This window comes from Molothrus ater, chromosome 8 (genome assembly GCF_012460135.2).
Source record: "Molothrus ater isolate BHLD 08-10-18 breed brown headed cowbird chromosome 8, BPBGC_Mater_1.1, whole genome shotgun sequence".
NCBI classification, from domain to species: Eukaryota; Metazoa; Chordata; class Aves; order Passeriformes; family Icteridae; genus Molothrus; species Molothrus ater.
In genome coordinates, this window is record NC_050485.2 from 1,979,161 (window position 1) to 2,003,682 (window position 24,522).

At 49.1% G+C, this 24,522-nt stretch overlaps 1 protein-coding gene across 1 annotated transcript in view; it reads left to right on the forward strand.

Annotated features, from left to right (window-relative positions):
* LOC118688601 (collagen alpha-1(XIII) chain) overlaps positions 1-24,522 on the forward strand; it is a 54,070-nt gene that overhangs the window by 21,685 nt on the left and 7,863 nt on the right. The window contains exons 16-35 of the mRNA XM_054515668.1: positions 4,029-4,073; positions 5,766-5,798; positions 6,364-6,390; positions 7,600-7,662; positions 9,386-9,439; positions 10,504-10,590; positions 11,044-11,097; positions 11,285-11,329; positions 11,922-11,990; positions 12,958-12,981; positions 13,353-13,406; positions 14,078-14,122; positions 14,391-14,543; positions 15,308-15,406; positions 17,275-17,316; positions 17,801-17,827; positions 19,068-19,148; positions 21,431-21,466; positions 23,550-23,603; positions 23,883-23,936. Of these exons, the coding sequence (XP_054371643.1) occupies positions 4,029-4,073; positions 5,766-5,798; positions 6,364-6,390; positions 7,600-7,662; positions 9,386-9,439; positions 10,504-10,590; positions 11,044-11,097; positions 11,285-11,329; positions 11,922-11,990; positions 12,958-12,981; positions 13,353-13,406; positions 14,078-14,122; positions 14,391-14,543; positions 15,308-15,406; positions 17,275-17,316; positions 17,801-17,827; positions 19,068-19,148; positions 21,431-21,466; positions 23,550-23,603; positions 23,883-23,936 (1,146 nt within the window). The remainder of the gene's footprint in view (positions 1-4,028; positions 4,074-5,765; positions 5,799-6,363; positions 6,391-7,599; positions 7,663-9,385; positions 9,440-10,503; positions 10,591-11,043; positions 11,098-11,284; positions 11,330-11,921; positions 11,991-12,957; positions 12,982-13,352; positions 13,407-14,077; positions 14,123-14,390; positions 14,544-15,307; positions 15,407-17,274; positions 17,317-17,800; positions 17,828-19,067; positions 19,149-21,430; positions 21,467-23,549; positions 23,604-23,882; positions 23,937-24,522) is intronic.

Genomic DNA, 24,522 nt, shown 5'->3' on the forward strand with positions numbered 1-24,522 from the left:
AGCTCTGTGGGGTGTTTGATGGAGTACACATCTGTGCTCTGATTAGCCACAGACAGGCACTCTTAGCTCAGGCTGCCTTCATCCATTCAGTGGAATTCCATTCTTACCAAAGGCATTTCTCTATTTCTCTGGCTATGAAGCTTGCTGGTGATTTGTTACATCTCCCTATTTGATGGGCTAGGTTGGGGTTTCCTCATAAAATCTGGTTAGCTGACGCATCAAATCCACTCCAACTCCACCATTCAGGCTGAGGTTTGGCACCAGCTCTTCTGTCTGTTTCTGGACACTTTTACAGGCTCACATGGTCTCTGCCCAGATGTTATCTATTTGACTGAAATTTACTGTGCCCATATATTTAAAGTATATTACTCAATGTAGACTGTGCTTAAAACATTACAACATTGGCAAGTGTTCATGGCAGTCAGAGCACACTGTGTCATGCCATACATCTTAGACATTGTGAGGAAGGACTGGTCCTGTAATATTTGGAAAGGCATTAACTGTGACACGTTCATTTCAAGTATTTAGTGTGTGGCATGCAGCTCATTTATCCTGCAGCACATACACTTTCTATATCTTTTCCATCTGGGTGGATTGCTGTTTGAAGAGAGAAAAGGCCCCTTCAGAGCTTACCAAGGGTGCATTACTTGGAGTTTAAAGAAATGTTCTTTGGGAATGCAGGCTCTGGGTTCATAGCTGGATAAAGCAGCAGGGATTGTCTTCCAACAAGAAAAGACCTTCTCAGAAATACTGCAGAGCATGTAGTTCCCTGGGTCCATCTCCACATCAGTGCAATTCCATCAAGCACAAAGGCATTGCCCCTGTTTGTGCCACTGTGAATGAAGGTGGAATTGCACCCAGAACTGATTATTTTGAGGGCTTGGAGTTTGCTGCTCTCTTGACAGCATGTCTCCCATTAAACTGAACTGAAGGAATGAACTCAGAGTGTTGCCTGGGAAGGAGAAAAGGCTGAAGGGAGAAGCTCTGTTTTGGCCTTGCTGGAACTGCCATGTTTCACTGCTAGCATTGGAACACTGCTTTGCTCGTGCCCATGTACAAGCACTAGCCAGCTCTTCATGTGGGTTCTGGCAAAGGGGAAGGCTCCAGTCCTGTCTCAGGGTCATCCAGAGGGTGAGAGCCTTCCCTCACTTGGGGCCACCCTGGAGACACAGTCTTGCTACTTGGCCCTTTATCTATGTCTTACACACCCCCCTTCAGGAAGAGCAGAGATGAAATCCACCACACTTTTTGGGGCACTAAATTGCAGCTCCAGAGGAGCACCTCTGCAGCCCCAAAGCAGCAGTTTCTTTCACACACAGACTATCATTTGTTACTGTCAAGGTCACTTTTCTCTTGACTTCCTTTCTTTTTGCTCAGAGGAGTTGAAAGGGAAGTGCAGACACATTCTTAAATCAGCAGCCAGACCTCACTCAGTAGCAGCTCCTGAGCATCCAACAGCACAGCACATGCATTTGTTATCCTTGGAAATTGCTTCTTTCTGTTGTCCTCCCACCTAGGAGGATTGATTGGGACTCTCTGGAAGACTTTTAAATCTTCCAACTTTGCATCCAATTACCTAGACTAGACTTTACCTTCTCTTTGCCTTGAGGAGCCCTGGGCAAACACCATGATTCATAGGTTAGCTGTAGTGGCCAATTTTGCATGGAATAGCACTGCTTTGGCTAGCAGTGAAGAATATCTCTGACCTGAAGAGGTTTCCTGGTATCACACAGAGCCCTTGTTCATTCAACCCCCTCTCCCCACCCAGTGGCAGGTGCAGCACAACCTAGATTGTCTCTCAGCTGATTTTTTCTGTGGCCACCATTTGTACTTTGATCATGTAAGGACCTAAATCTGTGTCTCATGAAGGTCATTAGGCAGTGATTGTGATCACCTGGGCCACTCGAATGAGCATTTCACTCAGTGCCCCCAGCCTGTCACATTCGCTGATGTTTCCTTACTTTTTTCCCTGAAAGATCCACAGGATAAGGCTTTTTCTCATGCTCTGAGGAAGGAGCCATAAAGTTCCCACAGCCTCTCTTAATAAACCCCTGATAATTTGCCTCTCACAGCAAAGAGAGTAAAGAAGGGTGTCTGCTTTAATTGGCAGGAGGCACCCAGAGGGGATAAAGCTGCTCCCAGCCGGTAGAGCAGGGTGTGAGGTTTCTGTGTGAGGGGCAGAGGGGTAGCCTAACTCTCCCAGAGACACAGGGGAGACGCTTCCTAAACCAGCACGAGGCTCAGGAGCCTCCTGGGGAGCTGTGCTGGATGTTTTGCCTTTGGTACCCAGCTCCTGACTTGGCTGCACCATTCCGGGGCTGCCTTTGGTGGGCTGGATTTGGCTGCACCATCCCGGGGCTGCTTTTGGTGGGCTGGATTTGGCTGCACCATGCCGGGGCTGCTTTTGGTGGGCTGGATTTGGCTGCACCATGCCGGGGCTGCTTTTGGTGGGCTGGATTTGGCTGCACCATCCCGGGGCTGCTTTTGGTGGGCTGGATTTGGCTGCACCATGCCGGGGCTGCTTTTGGTGGGCTGGATTTGGCTGCACCATGCCGGGGCTGCTTTTGCTGCATCATTCCGGGGCTGCTTTTGGTGGGCTGGATTTGGCTGCACCATCCCGGGGCTGTTTTTGGTGGGCTGGATTTGGCTGCACCATCCCGGGGCTGTTTTTGGTGGGCTGGATTTGGCTGCACCATCCCGGGGCTGCCTTTGGTGGGCTGGATTTGGCTGCACCATTCTGGGGCTGCTTTTGCTGCATCATTCCGGGGCTGCTTTTGGTGGGCGGCTGCTGCTGCCCGGCTGCGGCACCGGGGATCACAAAGGGAGCAGCCCAGCGGGTACTCGCTGTGCCACCATGGCTTCCAAGCACTTAAGGGTTTAAAGATGTTCCGCAGAGTTGTTTTTCCTGCTTTTTCTCCGGCGCTGGGTTTCTTTCTGTTCCTCAGTGGCTCAGTGTCACGTTTGTTGCTGCCCTCTAATTAGCGCTAGTGCCTGTGTGATCCCGCCGCTGCCCGGGGCTGTGCCAGCATCATCGGGAGCTGATTGCTCTGAGTTGCCCCTGTGGGGGGTACCGAGCTCCCTCTCACCGAGGGGGCTTTGCTTTTGCAGGGTGAAAGAATTAAACAGCTCTTCAAGCAGGCAGTTCTTTCAGGAAAGTCTCCGGGAAGGGGAATTTGCTGTCACAGGCTGGGCAGCCCTGTGGGGATGGTCTCTGCAAGCAGGGTGGGTGTCTCCCAGCAGACAGCATCAGTCTTCCCTGCTGGGTCTCACTTAAAAAAAGACAGGGAGCATAGTTGGGAAGGAGAGAGACCAATCCAAGTTCTCCAGTACAAAGTATTCCTAATTATTGCTTTACTTTTCTTATTGCTGAAAATAGGGCAGTGAAGGGCAGGAGGTGCCCACACTAGGTCATGGATATTATATTAGAAAGTGTTTTACAAAATATAGTTCACAGGATGCTGTAATTACAGAAAGTTATTTTTTTTAAAAAAACAGACATACCTATATATATATATATTTAGCAGGGCTATATATGTGTGTGTGTATATATTTATATATACACACGTATATCCATGCTAAATAGCCCTTCCAAGCAAGGAATAAACACCCAGAAGAAAATTACAGGAGCAGTGTGCAGATTGCCTGAAGATGTTTTATTTTCCAGTTATCAGCAGACAAAATTCAGGCTAACAGCACAAGGCAACCCTTGGATTCTCTGTCTCTCCAAATAGGTTTGTTCATGCCAGGGTCACTGCAGGCTGAGTGCCTCCCTGTGCCCTCCAGCACGCTGGGATGTGGGAGCAGAGTGTGGAGGCTGTGGCACTCCAGTGGGGTCAGTCCTGCTGTAGGCTTCAGAGGGAACTGATGGGAAATGGCCCCAGCTAGGGCAGTCAGTGGGGAAGACAGGGCCTCACCTCACTCAGGAGGGTTTCTCATCACCTGTGCCCTGGGCTCTCCCCATGGAGCCCTGGGAGGACTCATCTCCTGTCTCTTGCTGTCTTTCTCTGTGTGTCTTGCTCTGCTTCCAGGGGGAGAGAGGCATGCCAGGGCTGCCAGGAAGACATGGCTCTAAGGTACCTTGTGACCAGGGGAGTGATGCTTGTCTGCCTGACCTCACCCCTAGCACCCCTGATGCACAGGCATTGTGTGTGTGTGTGTCTGTGAGCCAGTGACTGTCCTCAGCTGAATTATTCATGCTTCTAAATTGCAAAATTCAGGGCCTAATTCACGAAGGCGCTGGTGGGGGAAGATGTGTTTACAGAGCAAATGGCATGCCCAGTCTGATGCTGACTTGCAACATCAGGATTTTAATGCTTTACCCAGTGAGAGCAGCCAGTTGTGATGTTTGTAGGGAATTGGCATTTTGGAAACTGTCCCAGGTGAGCACTGCAGGTGTGTGTTAGCCCAGCTGGGATGAGCAGGGCTGCCCAGGTGGGAGCCTGGGCTAACACAGCAATGAATCAGGGTCAGTGTGTGAGCAGCCCTGCATGTCTGTGCATTGCACTTTGAGGGTAAATACTAGAAAATAACATGGTCTGCAGTCACTGCTGTTTGAAGGCTGAGAAATGAGGAACAGGCATCCCAAGGCTCTACAAAGTCCTAACCAAAGGCACTTACTGCACGTTATCCCTTTCATGACTCCAGCCTGTATTGGTTAAAACCTACTGACCCTGAGACAGTCTGGAATGCTTTTTTCCCCCATTTATTGCATAGAATCCCTGATCTCCATCTTCTGTCCTTGTGTTTTTTAGCTTTTGTCCCTGATTTCTGTTTCAGAAAGCTGAGAGGTATGATCCTGCTGCTCTCTGGCTCCCCACTCCTCCTTGTTTGAACTTTTATCAGCTTTTTTCACTTTGAACTTGGCTCCCAGTCCTCTGCACTGCCTCATGTTGTACATCCCACCCCCTCATACTTCCCAACTTCTAACACCACTTCACTCCCTCCCCCCTCCTTAGTTATCCCTCATATTTGCCTTTTTAACTGGACCTTTTCTAACCAGGGCCTGACTAATGCTAACACAGGGGATACAGAGATTTCAGAGAGGATGGATGACAGGGACAGCCTGCTCTTTGCATCAGTGCTGTTGAGGGCAGTGTGACAGTCCCTGTGGGAGCAGCTGCCTCCTGAGGCACCTGTCTGGATGGCAGGGCAAGGACACTCCAGGGTCCCATGGTGGTGGCTTGCTCTGCACTGCAGAATGACACCTGAATTGCAGTGCTTGGAAGTCTGGTTTTTCCTCTAAGGTGTCTGGCTTCAGAGCTCTCCTGGAAGCATTTTACTGCAGGGTTTGTCTTCTGTGATAAGAACAGGCTGAGGGGGAATAGCCAGGCCAAGGCTCTAGGGTATGAGCCAGCCTTTCTCAGGATGCTTGAGCTGAGCTATCTGGGCTCAAGCCTTGAGGAGGGGGTTTGGTCCTTGGTCTGTCTTTGCATCCCTCAGTTATTTGACACTGTTCTGCTTGTTGGCCTTTGCTTCACTTGCAGGACTGAACCAGGGGTGGTGGGGGTGTCAGTCTGTTTGTCTGGGTTGTGCTCATGGTGCCTGCCTTTGGAAGAGCTTTCTGGAGCCCAGAGCCACTGCCATGGGTGAACAGCTGCTCAGGGAATGAAGATGTGTGCTGTTACAGCATCACTTCTGAGCTGTGGAAAGGAGGAGATGTGGATTTTTACGTTTTTACTTTCACCGGACTGATACTGTTTCGTTTTAAAGAATGTGTGTCCGATTAATTTCAAACAAGGTGTTGCTGTCTCTGCTCTCTCTGCCAGGGCGCTCCCGGGATGGCGGCCGCAGGGATGAAGGTCAGTTCTGGGCTGCAGTGCCTCGGCTTGGGCACGGGCTGGAGCTGGGAGAGCGCAGGGCGCTGCAGAATGGTCGGACAGCTCCCACTGATGGGGAATATCAGAACTGCCTCCTGTGGCAGAGGTACCAGACCTGCGTGCAGCCTCACCCCGGGTCTGCTGAGCTCGGATCGGCACAGCCTCCCCCGGCTGCACCCGCAGCCTTGCTCCTCTCCTGCGAAAACAGAGCAGGGAGTGGCAAATTCCTCTGTGCCAGCACACGAGTCTTGTCTTGCTCTGCTCTTTTGTATCTGGTAAACACCTGCAAGTACTGCAAGGTGGTTACTCTGTTCTATGGAAGCTGTGAGTCTGAGGTTTGGTGGTTTCTTATGGCAGCCTGGGAGCTGGCTAATGAAGATAAAAGAGGTTCCAGGCACAAACTTTGCAACTGAAGCACTCTCAGCCTTTACTTACCAGCTAAGGCCCCCAGAGATGAATGTTCTTTTCCCCACTCTGATAGCTCTAGGAGGATTTGTACTCTCTCCTCCTGGTTTCTCACTCTACTTTCCTGTCTCTTTCTCACCAGGGCGAGCCTGGGACTCCAGGAGAAAAGGTACTCTCAGGAGGTTTTGAGCATGCACTTCGGGTTGGTTTGTGTATTTCTGCCCTCCCTGAGCAGCTGAGGGAGCTGAGGAATGTCTGTGTGCTTCCCAGTGCCCAAATCCAGGGCCCAATGGCACCTGCCACTCTGAGCAAATTGGTAGTAGGATACAGTGATAGCCAGTGAGAAAGAGACCATACTGCAAATATTTCCCTCCTCCTGCTCATGTCTGTGTGTCACTACAGGACGTGAAATAACACAAAGTGCACACACTGCTCTTCTCAAGGTAAAAAAGGGGGACTTTAGTTTTTGACTTTAACATTTATAGATTTCTAAGAGTGGCAGTGGATTGGAGGGTGACAGTGCCACCTCTCCAATGACACTGGACCAACAGTCCATCAAATTTTTCTTCTTTTATAAAAGAATGCAAAACAAGAAGTTATTTACAGAAAGTGTGTGAGAAAGTTCATTACAAGAATGTAAACATCAGAAGGCTTAGAAAAACGTAAAAAAATCAGAGCAACATCTGTGTCCATGGGAATACCTTCCAACTTCCCTCTGCCCCTTCCCTTGTTCCCCTTGTGCCTCCCAGCACTTCTGTGCCCCAGAGCCTTCCCATGTCCCTGCAGAGGGCTGTCCCCTCCTGTGTCAGTGTGGAGTGACCTGCTGTGAGTTCCCAGGGCAGTACTGCCCTGTCACTGTCACATTTTCTGAAAAATCCCTTTGCCAGGATTTCTTCTCCTGCGAAGCTGAGAAGCCTCAGAGAAAAATGAAAACAATCATTATCTGATTTCTTCTCCTGTGTTTTGCTGCTTTGGAATGTGGTTGGAGATTGTTTATCCAACAGGTGGTTGTTTGATTGGTTTCATGTGAGTTGTATTTAGTTAATGACCAATCATTGTCGGGTTGTGTCAGGACTCTGGAAAGAGTCACGAGTTTTTATTATCATTCTTTGTAGCCTTCTGTCTGTACCCTTTATTCTTTAGTATAGTATTCTTTAATATAATATAGTAACATAAAATAATAACTTAGCCTTCTAAGAACATGGAGTCAAATTCACTCATCTCTCCCCTCGCTGGGGTTGCCTACACATTCAGCACTGCCCCATCCCTCTCCATCCTGGAGCAGCTGCCTCCTCCCGTGTGAGGCTGGCTGGGTTATGTTACAGCACGTGACAGCCGTGTAACACAACGTTCTCTGTCTCTTTTCTTCCCCACCAAGGGAGATTCTGGAGTGCCAGGGAGGATGGGCCCCCCAGGTTTGCCAGGGAAGAGGGGGCAGCGGGTAGGACACTGTGTGTTTGGGCTGGGTGTCCCGGCAGTGCTGCGCTCCTGCATTGTGGTGCTTGCAGGGGACTGTGTGTGCTCTGCTGGCTCTGCCCCCCTGGTGAAGTGTGTGTTTGTGTGTTCCTGTCTGCCCTGACATCCCAGGGCAGCATGAGATGCCTGGGCTGCAGTCGTGTCCCGGGAACGATTGAGGACAGTGCCACTTCTCTTGACTCCAGAAATAACAGCCTAAACAGGGATCCAGTAATCTGACCTCCTTCCTCAAGAAATCCACTGCTTTGCACCCTGGTTCTGGCAGCACAGGATGTTTTCAGTAGCTCTTATGGACACGTGTATTCAAAACAGACCTTGAATGAAAAGTGGCATACCAAAGCAGAATCAGGGAGTCACAGAGCCCTGGGACAGGATTAATAACTATATTTTTATAAAAACCTTCAATGCCAAACCTTTTCCTTGGGTATGAGGTCTCAAAAATGTTTTCTCTCTTTCCAGGGAGAGCATTAATTTAGCAATGTGCATGCTCTGGCAAGGAAAGAAAGCTGGGGGGAAGGGGGCTTGCAGGTGGCTGGAAGCCAAATTACCTTGGAGAAAGGGGTCACTGCACTCTAGAATTGCCTGACAAAAATATTGCTCCTAGTAGATTATTTTCCAGGGAGCCACCAGTGCATGTCTGTTCCTGGAGCATTGGTGCAAGTCCCCTGTGTGTCAGATGGGTGCCATTGAGCTCTGATGAGCAGCACAGCCTCTGCAGGCCAGCAGCATGGCCACCTGTGGGGCAAAGAGGTCTTGAGTTGTTTTGTATAATCTGTACAAGCTGCTGAGTCTTGGAGCTGTGGGGATAGGGGCTAAGAGCACACCTTTCCCTGGGGATGCATTTGAAACATCTCTTCAGGGTAACAGAAACCTCCAATGTCTCTGTCCTGGCAAAATGCAGACTCCCAGACAGGACATTGTGCCTGGAAACCATGGGTTTAGCAGCTGGGTGGAATGCTCTGCAGAGAACTTAACTTCAACATAGAGACCAGTAATTGAGCTCCAATATTGAAAATATGGCCCGGGTGTCATGGTGAACTGAGCAAAGCCACTTCACCAAGGGAATGCTGGGTGCTCTCCATTGCTCACTGGCCCTGGCATCCTCCATGGTGCCTCACACAGCTCAGCCTGCAGCTCTCCAGGCATCACCTTCCACCATCAGCTGCTGGCTTTGCCATTTCTGCCACTCCTGCCTTCACTGCTTCCATGGCCAGTGTGTGTCCCAGAGCTTGGCTGCCAGCTGAGATGCTGCACTGCTTGGGTTTGTTTGGGAGCATGATGAGGCTGGCATTTGGAGCTAGGGAAGAGGAGCAGGGCATGGAGAAAGTCCTGCACTCCAGCTAAAATTCACCCTGGGCAACAGCTTCTGTGGGCATGTGGCTCAGGGAAAGCCTGTGCGGGAGAAGGGACAGGGAAAAGTGTTCAGCTGACCAGAGGGATAAGGAGAATGCACAGTGGGGACCCTGGATCCCTTTCTCATTCACCTTCCTTTGGAGAGAAATGGCAGTGATGTGCAGAGATAGTCAAAAGGTTGGGCAAGAACATGTAATGTCTTGAGCTGGTACTGCTCAAGCTCTGTGCCCAAAATAAAATCCCTAGGGAAGGGAAAGAGGGTGTGGAACCAGGAGCAGATCACCAGGATGGAGAGCCTGCAGAGTCAGCCTTGACCATGTTCATTTTGCCAACAGGGTGAGAAGGGACGAGCTGGTGACCCTGGAATTCCTGGACTTCCTGGCCCAAAGGTTTGTCTCTCTCCTGAATTTCTTTTTTGTTTGTTTGTTTGGGGTTTTTTGTTTGGTTTTTTTTTGTTCGTTCGTTTTGGTTTGGTTTTTTGGTGGGGCCACCCTCACCCCTTTTCCTCCCTCCCTCCTGTGCATTTCACACATTCTTAGCTGACTGTGGCAGCATGTCCTGCACTGCTCAGCTGAATGTCATCTTCAGTCAGGGGTGTGAGGGAGGCACACCAAAGATGCCTTTTTGTAGAAATTGCATGCCCTCATGCAATAAGGGGGATGTTGTGGTCCTGGGAGCAGGACCACGGAATTGTGTTCCAGTAGTTCCCCTTTAAAAGCATGACCCCAGATGTAACATGGCATTTCAGCCTCCCTCCTGCTCCAAGATCCATGGATGAGGAGGAGCTGGACTTTTGGGGAGCTGCACTGCTGTGCTCAGAGAGGCCCAGGGCAGGTCAGATAAAGCCAAGCTCTGAAACTGGTTTTTCCCCATGCTCTGAGATTTCCAGGTACAAATCACACCTTTCAAACCAGACTTGCACAGGGTGCTTTTCCTTTGGGAAAGGGGACTGTGCACTGAATGCCAGTGGCCATTTCAGGAAGGGATGAGGGTGTAATGGCAAAGCTTTGCTGTTACTGCCTTATTATCTGCTCTGTGCAAAGGACATGGTGGTGTGCAGGGCTGGTGGCTACAGCTCCAGGGGGAGCATTCCAGAAGAAGCCATCATCAATCAGGTGGTTTAATCAGCTCAGTTTCATCAGCAGAAGAGCACAGGGTTCAAGGGGAGGCTGGGGGATGAGGGCTGTCCACAGGCAGCCTTGTGTTGCCTGGTGCAGCCAAAGGGATGAGCATGGCCCTGGTAGCTGGCAGAGCTCCACAAGGACCCTCAGCAGGAGCTGCTGTCCTGGTTCCTGGCCAGCTGCTGCCCCTGGAGCAGCTCTCTGGGCTATCAAGAGTCCAGCTGATGGATCTTGTCTTGGCTGTGTTTTTCTGAGCCAGTGTTTTAGCAAGTGAACTTACAGAGGTGCAGAGTCTGAGCTGAGACATGTGGATTGTTCTTCTTTGCAAACAGGGAGAGAAGGGAATTGCTGAGAATGCCTTGGTGGGAGCTAAAGGAGAACCTGGCCCTCCAGGTCTGCCTGGACCCCCTGGACCAAAGGTGAGTGATTGTTCCTTCACAGAGTTGTGTGTTGTGAGGGACTGTGCCCAGCACAAGGTGTGTGGGAAGGAGCAAAGGTTGTATTCATCTGTGCCCACCTCTGATCACCTGCTGGAGGGATACCAGGTTCTACAGAGTGTTCTAGTATTGTTGTTCTGTATGCTGCAGGTGAGAGAGTTTGTGAACTGTTTTTAGAAGGAAAATGCCCTTCTTGTGCTCAAATAATTGTGAGAAACCATTCTGAACACTCCCTCTGCACTGGGTGGAACAGAAAGGTGCCTGGTGGGCAGTGGCAGCAGGAGATTTGGGCTGCCTGAGGAGAAGGGAGCCCAGGAGGGGTGCTTGGCTGGTGCAGTTCTGCTGCTCTTCCTCCTGGAAATGCAAAGCCAGCAGTGGAGTTGCACCCTCTCAACACAACACAAACCCCTGCCTCTCCCTTTCTGTCCCTGTCAGGGAGAAGCTGGTGACATTGGTCAGCCTGGAGCTGCAGGATCACAGGGAGAAAAGGTAAGGAGTGCTTCTGCACAGCCCAGCTCTGATTCCCAGCTTCAGAGCTGCTCATTTGTGCCTGGGTGTACAAAACTTAGCTGAGAAGGAGAATTTTAAATCAAGCTGTCTAGCCCAGACTGCAGAGCAGGATTTCTGCAGTTCAAGAAAGTGAAGCTTTGCTAAAACTGTGAATTTCCTGTTTCAGGGGGAACGTGGTTCACCAGGAGACCAGGGACCCATGGGCCCAAGGGTAGGTGTTCCTTCACTGGCAGTTTTGGCCCTTCAGAGGGGTCTGAGGGTAGTGGGACCTCACTGACAGCCCAGATTGAGTCTTGCTGTGACTGAGGGTACTCACAGATGGGCAGTGGCTAAGTTTGAGGTGGGCTCTTCCTCCACTTTTCTCTACACCCTCAGCCCTACATTAGAGGAAAACATTCTCCACATTCTCCCAGGCCGTGTCAGGGTGGCTCATTCATAGGAGGAGATGGGTTTGGACATCCCAGCCTGGACTCAGGCCCTTGACCTACCAGAAAAGGGCAGCAAGAGGGTGGATCCATGCACACATCTAACAATTGGTCAAACAATCCAGTTCCTGGATTCTGGCCTCAACTTCACCTCTTCCCAGAGTGCCAGCTTTGATGGCTGTGACATGGTGAGCTGAGCTGGGCTGGCTGCAATTCTGTAGAATCTCCTGCACTGCAGGGGCTTTCTTTAATAAATGAAAAACTGGGCACTGGTGAAATGGGCCCCTCTGAGCCCCCTTTTTCAGAGTGAGCCACAGCTCTGAGCCCCCCAAGGGAAGGGCAGTCCCAGCCCCTGTCTCAACACCTGGTATTTTACAGGGTCCCAAAGGAGAGCCTGGGAAGGATGAAATGATGGACTATGATGGGAACATCAGTGAAGCTCTGCAGGTGAGCAGCTGCCCTGTCCTGTGAGGTGTCTGCTGGATGCTTGGCTATTTCCCAAAGGATGCAGACAGGGAACAGTGCAGATCTGCTTCCTCAGCAGCAGCAGCAAAGGGAAGCTTTGGTTGTGCCACAGTCCCCTTCATCCCACAGCTCACTGCCTGCAGTGTTTTGGTGAATGCCTGTGCACTGGCTGTATTGTATTTGCAAGGACCCTTGTGGCAGGAAGGAATCATGACTCTGACTCCATGTTCTCAGAAGGCTAATTTATTATTTTATGATACTATATTATATTAAAAAATACTATACTATGCTAAAGATTACAGAAAAGATACAGAATGCTAAAAATAATGAAAACTTGTGACTCTCTCCAGAGTCTCAACACAGCTTGGCCCCAATTGGCCAAAGAGTCAAAACAACTCACACTAAAATCCATGAAACAATCACCTGTGGGTAAACAATCTTCAAACACATCCCACGTGAGCACAGCACAGGAGAAGCAAATGAGATAAAAATTGTTTTCTTTTTTCTTAAAGGCTTCTCAGCTTCCCAAGAGCAAAGGGATTTTTCCAGAGAATGTGAATGCCACAGTGGCTGGGCTGGTGCAGTGACACTGGGGGACAGAGAGGTCACATGAATGTCCTGGGAGTGGCCCAGAGCGTGGGGTGGGTGGTGAATAAAGTCACCAAAACTTCCTCACAAGGAATGGGAGGATGGAGTGCAGTGAGCTGGGCTGGCCTGGGCTCCACTGGGAAAATTGAAAAATTGTAGAATAACAGCTCTGTGGGACTTGGAGTGAGCTTTTAGTTTAGGTTTCTTTTGGGGTTTTTTTCCCCTCTTAATTTTGTAAGCTCCTTACTCATTTGAGCCAGTGTTACATTAATGGAGAACAAGCCAAGTCGAGGAAAAAGCTTAAGTTTTCCAATGGTTATTTTCTTTTTTAATTTTTCTCTCTTTCTTTTTTTTCCCCTAGGAAATACGAACTTTGGCCTTGATGGTGAGTTCCTGCCCATGCTGTGGGGTTTTACACAAGTAGCCATATGTCCATCCTAAGCAGATGGCCTGACAATTTAGGTGCAGCTAAAACACTTGGCCTTTGCAATTGGGAGCTAAAGCTGGGGCAGCTGGCAGCTGAAAGAAGAGCTCATCTTGCCTTCTGATCCTGGCACTTGAATTCTAATCAGGGCTTTCGTCTCTCTGCTTTAAGGGCTCATACATGCTGGTCAGAAGGAGCAGGGGCTCTCAGGGCTCTCCATTGCTCATCTTCCCAGCAAAATACGATTTTGGGAATCCCTTGGAATATTCCTCTGTGTTTGCCCCTTAAACTTAGGAAAATACAAATATGGAAATATTTTTTTCATTTTCTAGGGACCCCCAGGACGTCCAGGTGTGGCTGGGCCTCCAGGGCCACCAGGACAGAAGGTATTGTCCCAGTTCAGCTCTTGCAGACCTCAGAGAAACACAGGAGTGGCCCAGGCAGAATTCCCACCCCCAGCTCTTCCCAGTGCTCCTGTATTTCCTGTCCAGCACTATCAGACTGTCCTGCTGTCCTCTGCCACTCCTCCTCACACACAATAATATCCTGAAAATCTCTTTTCCCACAATGATAATGCCTAATCTGAAAGATGAAGGATGCTTTCTACTTGCCCTCCCCTTCAGGAAGCAGCTTGTGGGAACCAAACTGTGGGATTGTGTTGGCTGGGGACTGCATGGCTGCACTGGGAGCTGGCAGTCAGGATCAACAAGATTGGCAAAATGCTCAGCCAGTCACATAATGTGGTGTTTCAACAGGGCTTTCCATGGGGGGTTTTTTTGGTGTTTTTTGGTTTTTTTTTTTGTTATTTATTTGTTTTTGTTTTGTTGGGGGTTTTTGGTTTGTTTGTTTGTTTGTTTATTCTATGATTGCAGAAAACCCCAAGGGTTTCCATGTTTTATTTTTGATGATTACAGGAAAAATATTTGGATTTTTCCTGCTTTTTTTTTTTTCCTGTGAGTAGTCCATACAGACTATTTCTTCAATGCCTGCCTTTTTCACACAGAAGGAGTCAGAATAACTGCTTTCAAAGTGCCAAAGTAACAATTCTGTGTTTCAGGGTGAAATTGGCTTGCCAGGTCCGCCAGGCCATGATGGAGAAAAGGTAAGGCACGATGCTCTTCCCTTCAGAGGCCTTACCTGGGCTCATCTCTGCCACTGACATCACACAGTTGCTTTTCCCACGGGGAAAAAAAGGATTTTGCTTCCCAGAAAGCAGCATTAATGGTTTGTCAGTGTCCTAACATCTGTCCTGGCAATGCTACTTTGTCCTGTCTCCCAAGGGTGTAGCTGGAAGGGAAAGCATGAGCAGAAAAAAGAGGCTCTGAGCCTTACTCTGTCTGTAAGCTGTTTGTTGTGTGAATTTCATTTAGGGACCACGTGGCAAGCCTGGAGAAACGGGCCCCCCTGGGCCTCAGGGGCTGCCAGGGAAGGATGGACCTCCTGGGATGAAGGGAGAGCCAGGCCACGCTGGGGGCAGAGGAGAGAAGGGTGAGAAGGGAGAGCCAGGACAAGCAGGCTCACCGGTGAGTGAATCAAAGCCTCTCCAGGTCCTGCTGCCTGCCCAGGGCTGCCTGCCCCAGGGCTCCCTGCGAGGTGGGTGCTGCTGGCTCAGGTGCCACAGTTCAGGAGATCCTGCCTGCCTGGCACGTGTGCTGTCCTCCTGCTGGAGCGGCTGTCCTGCTCTCTGGGCACCGTGTGCCCTGCTCAGCTTGCTGCCTGTGTTCTGCTGGCACTGAAATGCTGCTGGGAGTGGGCAGGGTGAGTGTGAGAGGAGGCTGAGGCACCAGCACACCCCCTCTGGGAGGGCAGCTGCATGGGGAGCCCCTCACAACCCAGCCACTCACTGGGGCACAGTGCCCAGCACCAGTCTGTCCCAGCTCCTGTGTCCCCAGCACTGCTCAGGGGGGTTTGTGCAATGATTTCCTGCCTCTCCATGGGATTGCCAGGATGAAACTCCTGCTGTCTCAACAGCTGGCTGTGAGGAGTGATTGCTTGCATGGACTCCAGCAAACTGCATAACCCTGAGCAGAACCTGGAGGCAGGAAAGCAGCACCCCATCCCCACCCTGGGGACTGGAACATCCACAGAGACAGGAGGATGTTCAGCCATTGGTCCCTCTGCTTTCAATGCCAGTGAAGTCCTGCATTTCCCTGGATACCCAGTGGATGCCCAAGGTTTTCAGAGTACTCTTGGGATGACCAGAGCCAGTCTTGACTCTAATATTGATATGTTATATGTCTGCCTGACTTAGTTGTGCAAAACTCCACAAATCTTTCTTGATCTGTAGGGTCTAGATGGCCCCACTGGAGAGAAGGGAGAACAAGGTGACCAAGGGATGCCAGGACCATCAGGATTGCCAGGGCCCATTGGACTTCCAGGATTGACAGTAAGAATGGAAAAGAAAAGGCTGCTCTTTCCTTGGTAAAGAGAAAACAGCACAGAGCAGCACACGAGGGCTCATTTCCCAAAGTGCTGAGTGTCCTGGGAGCCTCAGAGCCCTCCCCCTTTGTTAGGGGTCACAGAACATCCCTCAGGCTCCAGCAGCACACAGGGAATGTCAAACATGGTGTGTTCCACCTCTCCTGGGGGAGCCAGCACATGGGGGTGCACAGGCAGCCTCAGGGGAGCTCCAGAGCACAGCCAGAGGTGATGGGCTCTGCTGGTGTGTGCAGGGAGAAAAGGGGGAGCTGGGGGGACAAAGGGAATCCAGGAGAGCTGGGATGTGGCATTCTTTGGGTTCCCAGGACAAAGGAGGAACTGATGAATTTGACTCTAAGTTTTTAGAAGGTTAATTTATTATTTTATGTACTTATATCAAAGAATGCTATACTAAAGAATAGAGAAAGGATGCATCAGAAGGCTTAACAAGATGCTAATTAAAAACTTGTGACTGAGTCCCCAGAGTCCCAACAGAGCTGATGGTGATTGGTTATTAAGTAAAAACAATTCACATGAAACCAATCAAACATTCACCTGTTGGGTAAACAATCTCCAAACCACATTCCAAAGCAGCAAAACACAGGAGAAGCAATCAGATAATGATTGTTTTCATCCTTCTCTGAGGCTTCTCAGCTTCCCAGGAGAAGAAATCCTGGCAAAGGGATTTTTTCAGAAAATGTGACAGTGACACTGGTAGGGCACTGCTCCATGTCCCTGTGTGGTCTCAGCAGCAGGGGAGGGGTGATGTGGCAGCAGTGCTGCTGGAAACTGGGACACCCCCTCTGTGACACCCCCTGGCTGGGGACAGCAAGCCTCATGCTGTGGGGCTGCAGCAGCACCTCTGGCTCCTGATCCCTCCTTTCCCTGACACAAGAACAGTCTGTCTCACCAGCCCCAAGCAATAAGGGATGCCTAGGGAAGAACAGGTCTTGGAAAGCATAACAAATACTTTCCTCAGCATTTGCAGTAAATTATTTCCTGGCAATTATTTGCATGTGTATATATACACATGTATTTTTTTTTCCCCCAAGATTTTGGTGTTCCTGAATTTACCTGTTCTTCCCTCAGAGCTCACCCCTGGCTTTGGAGTGCCCTGCAGCAAGAAGTCCCACAGGCTACTGACACATGTGGAGCCAGGCACCTTCTTTAATATCTTTTGCTTTTTGACCCTATGTGGTATTTTTGGGGTCCCCCATCATGGGGAGGAAAGATGAATCTGACTTTGTTTTTAGAAGGCTAATTTATTATTTTATGATCTATATTATATTAAAGAATGCTATAGTAAACCATATTAAAGAATAGAGAAGGGATACAGACAGAAGGCTAAAAGATAATAATGAAAACTTGTGATTGGTCATTAAGTTAAAACAATTCACATGTTGGATAAACAATCTCCAGTAGCAAAACACAGGAGAAGCAAATGAGATAATACTGTTTTCTTTTTTTTCTGAGGCTTCTCAGCTTCCCAGGAGAAGAATCCTGGACAAGGGGATTTTTCAGAAAATGTGACAGTGACAACCCTATGCCTCCTTGTAGGAATGGTGGTAGAGAAGTGGAAGTGGACCTTCTTGGAAAAAACCTCACTGCTTTCCCTCCTCTTAAAGATTGGCAACTTTTACATAACCCTCCCCTGAGTGCTGCTGCTGCTTCCCAGCCACTCAGTCCTGGATTGCTGCTGCTTCCTAACACAGTCCTTAGGTGGAATCCAGGTTTCCCAGGCTGGCAGAGGAGCTCTGCTGTACCCTGTGTCCTTTCTCCCCCCTGAGCAGCCCCACTTTGGGCCCTGAGGGTGACTTCTCTTGCATTGCTTTCCAGGTGTCTGGGCCCCCTGGCCCCCAGGGCCCTCCAGGACCTCCAGTAAGTTTGAGTCATTCACCTGAGGAGCAAGGGAATGGGCATGGGATTAGAGCAGGCAGTGGCTGGGGAGGATTCTGTGTGGAGACAGCCAGAACCTCTTCACTGAAATGGGAACATGCTTGGCATCACTGCCAAACCCACCCCCAGGGTAGGTCAGGGCTGGGAGGGCAAAGAAAGAAAGTTTTGTTAGCTGGAGATGAAAGGGAAGACAGTAGTGAGATGGGATGGATGGGATTAAAGGGATCAACTGCAGAAATTGTCTGAACAGCACCCCTGGCCCCCTGCCAGGGTGTGCTTGGCAAGAGGCTCCTGGGTGGAGGTGAGAACAGGACATGAAGTCCCCTTTCACAAATAAAGAGGCTTTGGGGCTGGGGGTTCCTGCCCCACAGAGCAAAACCTTTGCACTGCATGCTTCACTGGGATTCCTGGAGTTTAAAAACATCCTGAAACATTGCTTACATCTTGTCTCTCCTCCCAAATACAGGGTCTTCAGGGTGTCCCAGGACCCAAGGTAAGGGTACAAAGTATCACATGCTGTTGTTGTCCCAGGTGCTAGAATTCCCTTCAGTAACATCTTTGTAGTTCAGCTGGTATTTTTTCTTCCATCTTGGTAAGAGGATAAATCCTTCTGGATATTTTCTTGAAGGAAATGGATTAGCAGCTCTCATTTTAGGACCCAGAAAAATGGTCATTCCCTCCAGTTTTAACCCAGAGAAGTGGGAGTTCACTGGTTTGTGGAATTCTGACCATGAGAACACAGTTGAAATCTTTGGCTGGAGGGTGGAGGTCTGTACAGTGGGATGAATAGTTTGCCCCACAGTCCTAAGGAACTGAGCTCTAGCTAAAAATTAGTCTTAAAATTAGCCTGTACATTCTGTTGTAAAGCACTTGAGAACTTCACCATCCTTGGTGGTGAGAATCTTTCTAATCTCCATCTAAATGCTCAGCCTGCACCATTGGCTTGCTCCTTGTTTCCTACACACAAAAAATAGGGGAGTAGAAATGTTCAAGGAGAGCTGCATATTTCTGGTGACATTCTGGGCAAAGATTGGAAAATGTGCAAAGTGTCTTAATTTTAATTATTCTTAGTATTTGGCCACGAGCATTGTTTGGGCACTAAAAGGGGTGGGTGTGTTTTAAAAAACCTCATGAACAGCAATGAGGAGGAAAAAAGTTTTGGGTACATTTTGAATTTAAGTAAAATGAGTATTATGTTTAATATTGCTTTATAGTTTATAATGGAGAATTTAAAATATACAGCTGGGAAAAGAATGCTGAAATTGTTTTTTTTCTGCAATGTTGAAACTGATGCCATAGCATTTACAAAAGTCTCTCCAAAAATTATTTCTGTGTGATTTTTCTTCAAGGCTTGTAGACACCTGTCACTCACTTCCAGTGGATCCACATCTTAAAATGTAAACCCACTGTATCAGATAACTTCTGGTTATTTATATTTATATATAAATATATATACAGCAACAGCAGCAGGGAGAGCAGCACTGGAGTGAGCTCAGCTCTCCTCTGAACATCTTTATCTCAGGGCCTGAGTCTCCTCTGATTGCCACTGAGTTAAAAGAGGTGCTCCCACAGGGGCAATTGGAATGACAGTGCTTTTCTTCAGATTAGGCTGGGAATTGGGCTAGAGCATTGCCCTGCTGCCTCCTGCATTGCCAGTGCTCTCTGAGGGGAGGAATGTTTGTTATATAAGTGCTGTTCTGGTGGGTTTATTTTCTGCTCCATCCTTCCTTTAGGGGGAAGCAGGGATTGATGGAGTGAAAGGAGAGAAGGGTGCCCAGGGTGAAAAAGGAGACAGAGGGCCACTGGGATTACCCGTAAGTATCCAGGAAGCAAGCAGCACTTTGGGAGCCAAACTTAATGGCAGCTGTAAAAGGATCCCTCAATAGGACAGGCACGTGGGGATTTGCTATGTAAAGTCAGAGAAAGAGATGGTCTATAAATAACTGTGCCTTTGCTTTTTAAACCCAAAGCCTCGATTTCTGTGCTGAGCCTTCAGCTTCTGCATCTGTTGAATAGATGAGTGATCACTTTAGTTCCTCCTGCTTCTGGCAGGACTGGGGAAATCCAGCAGTAGCTTTCCTGGGGGTTCTCTGCACTTGAGGGCAAGATGAAGGACATAAGTCAGAGATGTGGAAAGAGAAAAGCCTTCCCCAGCCATTTGTGTCCTGGGCTAAGCTTTGTACAAAGCATGGTGGTTCTTAGTGCAACCAGCTTTGATAGCTGGAACATTCCTGTCCCTTCTGCCATGGGATCAGCGCTCCCCCTGGCCCAGCTTGTCCTGCTGTGTGTGAGCTCAGCTCCATTAGCCTGGGGTTAGAGCACTGCTTGGCTTAGCAAGAGACATTGGGGCACAGTGTATTACAGAGGAGTTGCAGGAGCTGTAGATACAAACCTGATGATGAGTTGGTGATAGCCTAGTCCCACCCAGTTGTTCCACCAGCCCCCAGGTTCTCTCACCATGAAAAGCACAGTAGACCTTCCCCCTTCCCCAAATGTACAAACACTGCAGAGTTCATCTCATGTGCTTGTTGTCCTGTGTTCAACCACCCAGATCCCTTGTCCCTGACTTTGGCTGAAATGTGTGTCTTTGTCTGTAAAATGTTTTCCTCCTTTAGTTGTGCAGAGCAGTGATTCCCTTCTAGAGCTTGGATGAATCCCCTCTGACTCCAGGCTCTCAGATGAGCCCAGCCTGAGCACATTCCCTGGGGCTCCAGGCAGAGCAGTAGGAGGAAGGGCTGCTGCTTTTGGAGGGTTCACAGGCCAGGGATTGTGCCTCAGTGAAGCAGTGAGAAGTCAGAACCCAGTCCCCTGAGACATGCAAATGGCAATTTTCTCTGTAAATGGTTATTTTCCCTCAAGCCTGTGGGGTATCCAGACAGGGGAAGGAGGCCCTTGTGACAGCCCAAGCAGAATCAGGCCAGCCATTATCCCAGCATCTCATCCTTGTGGCAGGGAATGTGCTAGCTGCTGCTCCTACAGCAGTGAGCCACATGGGGGTCCTTGGCTTTTCCCCTCACTCTTCCTGGGCTGTGGAGGTGGGAATACTGGCTCAGAAGAGCTCTTAGGAATGTTTTGTTGGGATCAGCAATATTGGCTGGCCAGCCAGGCAGCACAGCTCCTAAGATCAGATTACTGTGGAACTTGTACCCTTCTTCAGAGCCACTGAACTCTCTCCATAAGCTTTTCCTTGCCTGATCCAGTGTATCTTCAGCCTGTCAAACCAAATGCAGTGCCAAGCAAGTTCTGAAATATTTCAGGCTGTAAAATCCTGAAGCTGGATCTGCTGCCTTTTTCTCTGACTTGGGGCTTGACATCCCACTGGAATTCCAGACCTGATTATCTGCAGTAGCCTTGGCTGACAGGGTGAGGAGCTTGTAATGCTCAAGTGGAGGAAAGCTCAGGATTTGGTACTTATATCCTACCACAGTTTCCCTCTCAACCACTGTCTGAGACAAGGCATGATGGGCCTTGGGCAGAACCACTGTTAGGCCTTGTAGATGAGGAAATTCAGGGCAGGAGCTGAGCAGACAGCAAGGGGCCACTTGATCTCAGGCTGGTGTAAATCTGCACTGGTGACACAGGGAGATGAGCCACCTGTTTCATAAGCCCCCAAACAACTGCATGTGGAGTGGAGCAAGCCTGCAGCTGACCTAGTGGGCACCACAAGCTCTGGGTTTCATGGTAGCAACTTGAACAGCTGATGGCTCTGCAGTGCCTGTAAATGCCTTGGTGAGCAGAGGCCTCTGAGCCTTGTGTCTCACCTGTGTTGCCCAGCCTGCCACAAAGGCAATGCAGATTCCAGCTCCACTGTCACATTTTCTTTTCACCACCTGTCATAGAACAGCTGCTTCCCCAGGAGTTTTCCTGGTGGCATTGAGTGAGGGAAATTTGCACTCTTAAGAGGATATGAAAGTTGCAGGTCAACATTACATGTATTCAGTGTTTCTATGTTTTTGTTGGTTTGTTTGTAAGTGCCATCACTTGTCCTTAATTTTTGTTAATTGCAAGCATTTGTTTGTCTCAAGTCACTGCTTGACTCACCTCTCCCCTCCCCTCTCCTCTGCCTTGTTTTTGTGACCCCTCCCTGCCTGTTCAGGGTGCTTCAGGTTTAGACGGCAGGCCTGGACCAGCGGTGAGTTCCACTTCTCTGTTACCCCATGTTTGTCCTCCCCACTGTCGTGACTCGTGTTGTGTCTTCCACCCAAGTCTTGTTTATACCAGCAATAATCTTATTTTTACCAAAGCAGGCTTGGGAGGGGGTTAAACTTGAAAATGAGGAGTGATATCACACACTTGTCTTCTTTGATGCTACCAGTCTGGATGCTGGGATCACAGCCTGCTTGTTCCACTCTGTCTCAGGAGCAAGAGGAATGAAACCTCTGCATGATTCCATGATGCTCTGTTCTCCTGTCCTCTTCATCCTGGCAGGTCTCCAACCTGTCATTCTCCATGAGATGGGAGAGGGACTCATCATCAGCAACTGTAGCCACAGCACAAGGGGGAATGGCTTCAAAATGAAAGATTCAGTAGGTTTAGGTTGGATATGAGGAAAAAGTTCTGTATTGTGAGGCCCTGGCACAGGTTGCCCAGAGCAGCTGTGGCTGCCCCTCCCCTGGCAGTGTTCAAGGCCAGGTAGGACAAGGCTTGGAGCAGCCTGGTCCAGTGGAAGGTGTCCCAGTTCATGGGAGGGGGTTGGAATTAGATGATCTTCAAGGCCCCTTCCAACCTAAACCATTCTATGATTCTAAGTAATGCCAACCTGGTTCTGCAAACCACTCTGCTATTCTTGGGTAACAGCTGTTAAATAACAGCCAAATATTTTTAACCCCTCTTGGGAAATCACAGATCACCCATGTACAATCCATTTGGCTATTTAAAAACAAAAAGCAATTTCTCCTCCTCAGTGTAGCTGGGAATCATTTCAGCTGCTCTGACTTCTGAAGAGAATCTGAGTGGCAGCTTATAGAGCCACTTGTTTGGGGAAACTGGAGATACAATTTTATAGAAGTGCAGGGGAGATTTCAGTGTATTCCTTAGCAGTAAATGGTGCATAAGTGAAGGCAATTAAGATTTCCATGATTGCAGGGATCTAAGGAGAGCCTGTTTTTTCTCTCTGCCACACTGAAGTTGTGTGCTGCATGAGCTGCTCCTCAACTTATGTTCTGTGGATCTTCTCTGAAAAGCTCTCCTGATCCACATGAGCTGTCCTGCTCTCATCAGAGGGGTTACATTAGTGACTAAGCATTGCAGACTGCCATTAAAATGTACAAGACCCTTTGCTTTAAGGCTTTTAGAAAAAGACTCTCCTTTTTGGGAAGCTTGCTCCTTGGCTCTTCCTAGGAGTCAGGCAATGTGCCTCAGAACAATCCCTTTATTGAGGCTCCATGAGGCCATTGTAGACCCATAGCTATGTGGTTTAAGGAGTGTGAGTTGGAGGTGCTGCAATCCTGTTCTTAGCCAGAGGGGCATTAATGAACCACCATGCTGCCAACATTCAAGATTGCTTTGATTGATTTCCCAGAGGCCAGGCACGTCTCAGGAGCACCAGCAAGGAGCTTTGCTGTGCTGGTGGGAGATGGGCTCTGTGTCAAAGGCTTAGGAAAAGCACTGGGTTTTCCTGCTGGGAGCCTGGTGGAGTGACAGGAATGGCAAAGGAGGAGCAGAGGGACTGGAGGATGCCCCTTCCAGCTCACACCTGTGCCTGTACACACCTGCATCCAGCTCTGCAGCCTGGGCTCTGTCAGCTTGCATGAACCACTGACCCAACACTTCCCATCTCCTCAGCTACACTGACTCCAGGAGGGGGTAGAGAAAATAAGGAAATAAGCAGAAAGAAAAGCAAATTGTTTATCATGTAATTCTGTGTAATTCTGCTACAGCTTTCAGCCTTGTCTGGTGTAGCCTAGAAAGAAAGAAAGAATTCCTGTTTGTGGAGCTGGTAGAAAGGCCTGCTGAAATAATTGTCAGGAGAGAGCTTGACAATTAAAAATGAGGCTCTGTAAGTGGTGCTGGTGTGATCTAACACAGCAGTTCCCATGGTCCTCAAATTGCCTTGCCAACCACAAATCCATCTCCACCAACACTGAAAGCTGTAGTGCTGCTAGGTGCCTTCCTCCACCAGCCTGTGCTTTTCCTAAGGGAGCAGCAGTGTCTCCTGGCTTAAAGGAGGCCTGAAATAAAAGCATCCTGATGTGTTTTCCTTCCTACAACTGTAGGGTATTCCAGGACCAATTGGGCCTTCAGGACCAGCAGGACCAAAAGGAGAGAGGGTGAGTTTTTTTTCAGAGCTGACAGATGCTCTAGAACTTCTCTGAAGATACCACAGCTCAGGGGGATAAAGGGGCTCCAGGCTTTTCCAGAGCTGGAATTGCCCTCTCCTAGTTCATACAAGAGCCTCAGCTGGGCCTCTTTGGTGCTTCAGTATCTCATCCTTGGGGGTTTTCTGGTGCTTTGAAATGCATCCTTTGCTTTTTCTTCTATGGTGCTCTGCTGCCTGTTTGTACTAAATAGGAATGTGAACAGTTTCTGCTCTTTTGTGTCCATTTCAGGGCAGTAAAGGAGATCCTGGAGTTGCAGGACCAATGGGGCCAGCAGGGCTTCCTGTAAGTATGGAAATCCTTGGGATTTACCTCCAGAGCCTGTTTCTTTGCTGTGCCTGACAGCTGAAGATGTTCTGTAATAGTGTTTGCAGCCACAGCTGGGTTTGCTGTAACTCAAGTTACAAGATTGTGTTCACTATGGCAGCGACAGGAAAAGCTGAGTAGCTTCAGAGCAGACTCAAAGTGATGTGGAGGAGGCTAAAAGGAAATTGTAAATTCACCTTGGTCCTTGAACTACTTAAAGAAGCTGTGTGGGACTCCAGGATGTGTCTCTTAGTCCAAAATGCTGCTTTTGAGCAGCTCCCTTACCTTTCACAGCCTGGGTGCCTCCCACCTGTCTGAGAGAGCCCTGTGTTGTCATTGCAGGGACAAAAGCTGCCTTCAGTGAGGTTAATTCCACTCTCTGCGGTTGCTTTTGGCAAAATGGGGGCGAGTGTTGGTGCTGTGGTCTCATGCAGTCTTGGAATGGCTCTGTTGCTTAACACAAAAAAGGAAGGATTTTGCATGCCCATAACTAATTTATTTCTTATCTGAAGAGTCCATAGGGTAGGTAGTGGTAACGTTACCCCTGGATGGTCTGATGGAGGTG